Source organism: Microtus ochrogaster, unplaced genomic scaffold, assembly GCF_000317375.1.
Source record: "Microtus ochrogaster isolate Prairie Vole_2 unplaced genomic scaffold, MicOch1.0 UNK80, whole genome shotgun sequence".
In the NCBI taxonomy this organism is placed as follows: domain Eukaryota; kingdom Metazoa; phylum Chordata; class Mammalia; order Rodentia; family Cricetidae; genus Microtus; species Microtus ochrogaster.
This window is the reverse complement of record NW_004949178.1, coordinates 246,825-253,455: the sequence shown is the minus strand read 5'-3', so window position 1 is coordinate 253,455 and position 6,631 is coordinate 246,825. Positions and strand designations below refer to the sequence as shown.

Genomic DNA, 6,631 nt, shown 5'->3' with positions numbered 1-6,631 from the left:
AAAAAAAAAATGTGATATTGGGAGACTGGAGAGATGGCTCAGTGGTTAAGAGCACTGCTTGCTCTTCCAAAGGTCCTGAGTTCAATTCCCAGCAACCACATGGTGGTTCACAGCCATCTGTAGTGAGATCTGGTGCCCTCTTCTGGCCTGTAGGCACACATGTGGACAGAATACTGAGAATACCATATAATAAATAAATAAATAGAGAAAGAAATAAGTAAATAAATAATAAAAAAGAATGAGATATTGGGGTGGAAGAGACAGAACGTAGACACCAAGGCAGACATTTGATGTCTACCTTCAGGACAACATGGAAGTCTGAGAGAAGGAAGTAAGTCAGTGTTGGATATGAGTTTGTGTGGGCCCATATCTCAAACACAATATTTGCAGGCAGGATCTCTGGCCATGCTTAATTTCCAAGGCAGTTGCAATCCTGCCAAATAAGCTAGCCACCTGACAAAGGCCAGGATGTATGGCTCCTTCTCCTTTGTTAAAATGTAGATCACCGGGCTGGAGAGATGGCTCAGCGGTTAAGAGCACTGGCTGCTCTTCCAAAGGTCCTGAGTTCAAGTCCCAGCAACAATATGGTGGCTCACAACCATCTGTAATGAGATTTGGAGCCCTCTTCTGGCGTGCGGGCGTACATGGAGGCAGAATGTTGTATACATAATAAATAAATCTTTAAAAAAAATGTAGATCACCTGGGGAGAGGTGTTGTTTCCAAGGCTGGTGATTTTCTGTAGTCCCTTGTCGTCCCCCGGAAAGAGAATATTAATGAGTATCCACCTTGGTTTACCTGGGGGATAAAAGCTGTTTTGTATAATAAACACAGGTAGATCTTCAGGAATGAATGAAGCCTGAGATGCCATTATGACTGTGTCTCATTATTTCTTGCGCCTCCATACCGGTCCAGTTAGGGAAAAATAGTTTCTACGTTGGAGCGTATGGACCCTCACAAGTTTGAGGTACAGAGAGGAGACATGTTCCTGTGATATTTAGTGAGCAAACAGACACTGATCTTAAACTCCAATATGTGTCTGGGGTGGAGCTGACACAAGGAGCCGTCAGCGTAAGTGTGCAACTGGAGCCCTGGGAGTGTGAGAGCCATAGAGAACATGTGAAGGTCTGAGAGAATCAGGCTTGTAACAGAATTTTGGGGATGCGATTACGGATGACTAGGTGGAGGGGTTGGGGATGTGGGTTGGCGGTAGAGTGCTGGCCCTGGGTTTAATCAGCAGTGAGAACAAAACTGAAAGGTGGGACACGCTGAAGCTCCAGTGGAAGAGCGGCTAAAGGCTGGGACGAAAACAAGAACATTCCAGAGTGTGGAAAGCAAGAGTGCAGTTCAGGATCTTAGAATATGCTTCAGTACCGTGCAGTCCTGTATACATACGTTTCTCATGCTGGGCTGCAAAGTCTAGAAGCGTAGGTACTCTACTGGCCTTGTTCATTAGTTTACCCTGGTTTCTTCTGCATATTATCCAGCACCTCGTGGATAGTAAAGGATAGATAAGGGAAAATAGGGGGTATGTAGAGAGGAGGCGAGCAGGCCTGCTTTTCATCCTGCCCGGCTCCCACATGGCTAGCTTAGCCCTGGAAATAACAACAAACAAACTGTATTCATTTAAACACTGCCTGACCTATTAGCTCTAGCCTCTTACTGGCTAACTCACATCTTGATTAACCCATCTCTATTAATGTGTGTAGCACCACAAGGTGGTGGCCTAGCAGGAAGATTCTAACCTACATCCATCTTGGGCCGGAGCTTCATTGCGACTGCCTCACTGCCTTCTATCCAGCATCCTGTTTGGTTTACTCCGCCCACCTAATTTTCTGCCCTATCAAAAGGCCAAAGTAGTTTCTTTATTAACCAGTGAAAGTAACACATAGACAGATGACCGTCCTATATCAGGGGTACTCACCAGACTGAGTAAAGTGCTCTTTCTAATGCATGTGTTCTAAACTGCACTTCATTTCAAGCTTTGTGGCCAATGATGAATAAAAAGGGTTTGGAACTTGGGACCTTGGAAGTTCTGTAACTAAGACATGGAAGTAACAACAGCTAGTCAAGACAAAAAGAATGTTCCTTTCTTTCCCCTTCCAAGTTCTTAGTGAAGGGCCAAGCCCAGGATCCCAGACTTGTGTGACTAGGTAAACATTAAGGAGACTACCTTCACTTGGGTACCCCCCCTTTGGTGGCTCAAGGTGGCTTCTCAGTAGCAAAGCTCCCCACTTGCGCAAGTCTAGCATCATGGGGAAGGGAGACACCTCAGAAACAACATCAGTTACCCCAGCCTACCGCTCTATCATGGAAGAGTATGGTTATGAGGTGGGCAAGGTCATTGGCCATGGCTCCTATGGAACAGTCTATGAGGCTTACTACACAAAGCAGAAGGTCATGGTGGCTGTCAAGATCATCTCAAAGAAGAAGGCCTCTGATGACTATCTTAACAAGTTCCTACCGCGTGAGATACAGGTCAGAAAGGGAGCTGAAAGAGGGAACTGGGGCTCATTCATAAGCTACTTGAGGTTTAACTATAGAAAAGGGGTGGAACCAAAAGTCTGAGGTAGGGGAATCCTGTAACGTATATACACATACATACGTTCTTCCTTATGTACAAACATCAGCCCACTATCCATCCCCCCCAAGTTAAAATGCAAAGTGGTATTTACCTGGACACCAGCTGATTCTGTTGCAAAGTTGTAAGTAGCAATGGGAGAGCAGAGGAAGGCTAGCACAGCCAGATTTGCCAGGTTTGACGGTTCCCTCTTTTGGGATCAGGTAATGAAAGTCCTACGGCACAAGTACCTCATCAACTTCTATCAGGCCATTGAGACCACATCCCGAGTATACATCATTTTAGAGCTGGCTCAGGGTGGTGATGTCCTCGAATGGATCCAACGATATGGGGCCTGCTCTGAGACCCTTGCTGGCAAGTGGTTCTCCCAGATGGCCTTGGGCATCGCTTACCTGCACAGCAAGGGCATCGTGCACCGGTGAGCATAGTCACTGGCCTGGGCTTGGGCTCTCAAGAGGGTTTTATGCATATTGCCAATTTTCTGTCCTTTTCTCTTGACTTCTCTCCATATCTAGGTCCATACGGTCACCCTATTGTAATCCTCTGGTCGAGGACACTTGTATCCACTGTGTGAGAACACTTTATACACAGTGGTGAACTAGTAGTCCTTAGGTACCATGGTACCATCCTCTCTCCCTTTTGGGCTCTGTTCACAGTTCACAACTCCATGGCTCTGCAGCCTTTTTTTTTTTTTGAGATGGGATTTCTCTGTGTAGCCCTTGCTGTCCTGGAACTCACTCTGTAGACCAGGCTGGTCTCAAACTCAGAGATCCGCCTGCCTCTGCCTCCTGAGTGCTGGGATTAAAGGCATGCATCACTACTGCCTGGCCCCTCTTTACTTCTCATAAACATCCCTCTCCCACTTCTCCTGTCCTCATCTCTAGTCTCTGGCCCCTTTCCTTTCAGCTCCCGGTCTAACACTCAGCCCTCTCCCCAGCCTGACCCCCAGCCTTTCTGCTGCTGGTAGGGACTTAAAGTTGGAGAACCTGTTGCTGGACAAGCGGGAGAATGTGAAGATATCGGACTTTGGCTTCGCCAAGATGGTGCCATCTAGCCAGCCTGTGCATAGTAGCCCTTCTTACCGCCAAATGAACGGCCTTGCCCACCTCAGCCAGACCTACTGCGGCAGCTTTGCTTATGCCTGCCCAGAGATCTTGCTGGGCTTGCCCTACAACCCTTTTCTGTCCGACATCTGGAGCATGGGCGTCATCCTCTACACTCTAGTGGTTGCACATCTGCCCTTTGATGACACCAATCTCAAGAAGCTGCTGAGAGAGACCCAGAAGGAGGTCACATTCCCATCAGACATCAACATCTCCCAGGAGTGCAAGGTGCTGGCTCCCCCAGGAGGGCTGAGGCCTTAAGGATGGTCCATGGGGAGGGGAAGTAAATACCAAGTTTAGATTTCCCAACTCCCCCTACCCTGGGGTGGCAGGGGAGGGGCGCTTTTCTCATGCTAGAGCTATCTCTAGTTCCTACTAAAAATGGTGGGGAGGACTTAAGAGGGCCAACCACTGAACTTCAAACCTCAAATACGCTTGATAAGGGGTCTGGAGAGATGGCTCAGAGGTTAAGAGCACTGGCTGCCCTTCCAGAGGTCCTGAGTTCAATTCCCAGCAACCACATGGTGGCTCACAACCATCTGTACTGAGGTCTGGTGCCCTCCTCTGGCATGCGGGCATACATCAAGGCGTATGTTGTATACATAATAAATAAATTAAAAAAAAATACGCTTGATAAGTAGGTTTCAGTGTTGATCGCTATAGGGCAGAAGAGATGCAAGGAGCGCTTCTCTTTTCTTGCAGGGCTCCAGCATAAAACAAGGGCCCCAGTCCCTTTTACCAGGGTAGGGTGATAGGCTGTCCTGCTTCTTTCTTAGGTCCAGCGGCTCACTGCCTGTCTGGCCCAAAGTGGGGCACACTCAGTCAAGCCCTCTCTCTCCCCTGCCCTAGAACCTGATCTTCCAGATGCTACGCCAAGCTACCAAGCGTGCCACCATCCTGGATGTCCTCAAGGACCCCTGGATGCTTAAGTTCCAGTCTGAGCAACCCACGAATGAGATCAAGCTACTCGAGGCGATGTCTCAGCATGTCAGCAACACTAATCGCCACCAATCCTTGGAAATCACAGCTTGAAAAGGGCTGAGGTGGGGGCTGAGGAGAAAAGCTGGAGGGTCTTGGGGGGAAATCTTTTATATAAAAATAAATCTAATTAGTTTCATCATGTAGGGTCAAAGGCATTCCTTCCTCAACAGTCTTAGTGGAGGACATACCGAGGGTGAATTTTTGCCCAAAGCCTGGAACCTGTGCCCTTGACACATGGAAAGTGAATGGAACTGACTTGGGGAAACTTTGAGATGTCAGCTAAGCTTCTGGCTCTAATTTCACATTTTTGTTCTCTAATGTTCCAGCAACAGATGGGACAAGGAGGGAAAAGCCTTTATTGTTCTGTTTGACTCTGGCTCTGCCCATTTACAACCAAAAGCTATAGCACTGTTCTTTCGGGTTTCTGTTTGCTCCCAGCTTGGGTGAAAGTTTCAATTGCAGAGAAGCTAACAAGGGAAGGACAGGCCTGTTTCTGGATGCTCGTGCTGCCTGCTGACATGCCCCAGAAAAACATCAGGGCTTACTTAGTGTTTCGGCGCCCTCTTCCTCTGGGATCACTTTATCAAGTACGGAGAGAAGGCCAGGGACCCAGGGCTCCCAGACACTGAAGTCACAGAGGCCAAGCCTCGTGGACTGTGAGTTCTGGACAAAGGAAAGCCACTCGCCCCTGCAGAAGACAGTGACGCATGACTGAGCCAAGGCAACGGGAAAGACTCAGACTGGCTCCTCATAATCTCATTTCCTCTCTTCTCTCCCCTCCTCCCCTTCTTTCCTCCTTCAAGTATCCTAGAAGTCCCTCTGTAGCTCAGACTAGCCACAGCCTAGTGCTGTGGATTACAGGTTTGTCCCATCGTGTCTGGCTATCAACGTGTTTCTAAGATAATTTCCCCCTCTTCCCACTTATTGATTGATTGATTGATTGATTGATTGATTGATACATACCCTGGCTGTGCAGCCCTGGCTGGTCTGAACTCAGAGAGATCTGTTTGCCATTGCCTCCTTGGGTGCTGAGGTTAAAAGCATGGGCCCCACACCTGGTGTTGATGGCAATTTCATAACCTTAGGCAACTCCATGATAAACAAATTGAAAGATAAAATTGCCCGGAACATAGTCTGAAATACTGGAAATGGCCATTTGTTTCCCCAGCTCCCCTTCATTCCTTATTATGTTTTACTACTTAAAACAAGGCTCGGAGAACCAGGAGGAAGAACCTCAAGAGTAGACAAGACATACAGACACTAGGTATCCACCTATCCAGTTTTGCTGGAGACAAAAATCAGTCTAACCAAAAAGAAGGGAGTTCAGGAGTTCTTCCTGCAGCAAGATCCTTCTTCAAAGTTCAGCCAAAGAAGGGAGAACAATGGGCCCTTCTCAGACAGCCACACTTCCTCTGCAGCAGGAAATTCCAAAGCTATGCTCCCTTAGCTCTCAGAGTTTGCACTTAGGGACAGCAACAGAAGACAGAGTCTTAGGATGTCCAGCCTGCCAACTGCTTCAGTGCTTCTTTGTCTTCATCTTTTCTGGAAGGTTTTGGGGGAAAAAACCCAGAAAAGGAAGTATTAAAGCCTTAAAACCTCCAGCCATGGCCAGGCGGTGGTGATGCATGCCTTTAATCCCAGCACTTGGGAGGCAGAGGCAGGCGGATCACAGTGAGTTCGAGGCCAGCCTGGTCTGCAAAGTGAGTTCTAGAATAGCCAGGACTGTTACACAGAGAAATCCTATCTCAAAAAACAAACAAACGAAAACCCCTCTAGCCAACTCCTGCTCTGACACCTACATAGTCTGCTGAGTTGTCTCTCTCCAGCAAACGGACAGATGAACCCCCAAACCTAAAGATGTGCTCCTTATGCCTGATGATGCTCATTCCCACAGTACCCCAGTACCAAGGGGGAAAACAAACAACAGGCCTATCACTTGCATTTGCACCCCTAAATGAGGATGCACAA

At 47.9% G+C, this 6,631-nt stretch overlaps 1 protein-coding gene across 1 annotated transcript; it reads left to right on the top strand.

Annotated features, from left to right (window-relative positions):
* Positions 1–2,141: 2,141 nt before the first annotated feature.
* Positions 2,142–4,714, top strand: Tssk4 (testis specific serine kinase 4). Its single transcript, XM_005370434.2, has 4 exons — positions 2,142–2,476; positions 2,783–2,997; positions 3,547–3,910; positions 4,532–4,714. The coding sequence occupies exons 1-4, from the start codon at positions 2,252–2,254 to the stop codon at positions 4,712–4,714; spliced, it is 987 nt and encodes a 328-aa protein (XP_005370491.1). The 5' UTR covers positions 2,142–2,251.
* Positions 4,715–6,631: the final 1,917 nt, after the last annotated feature.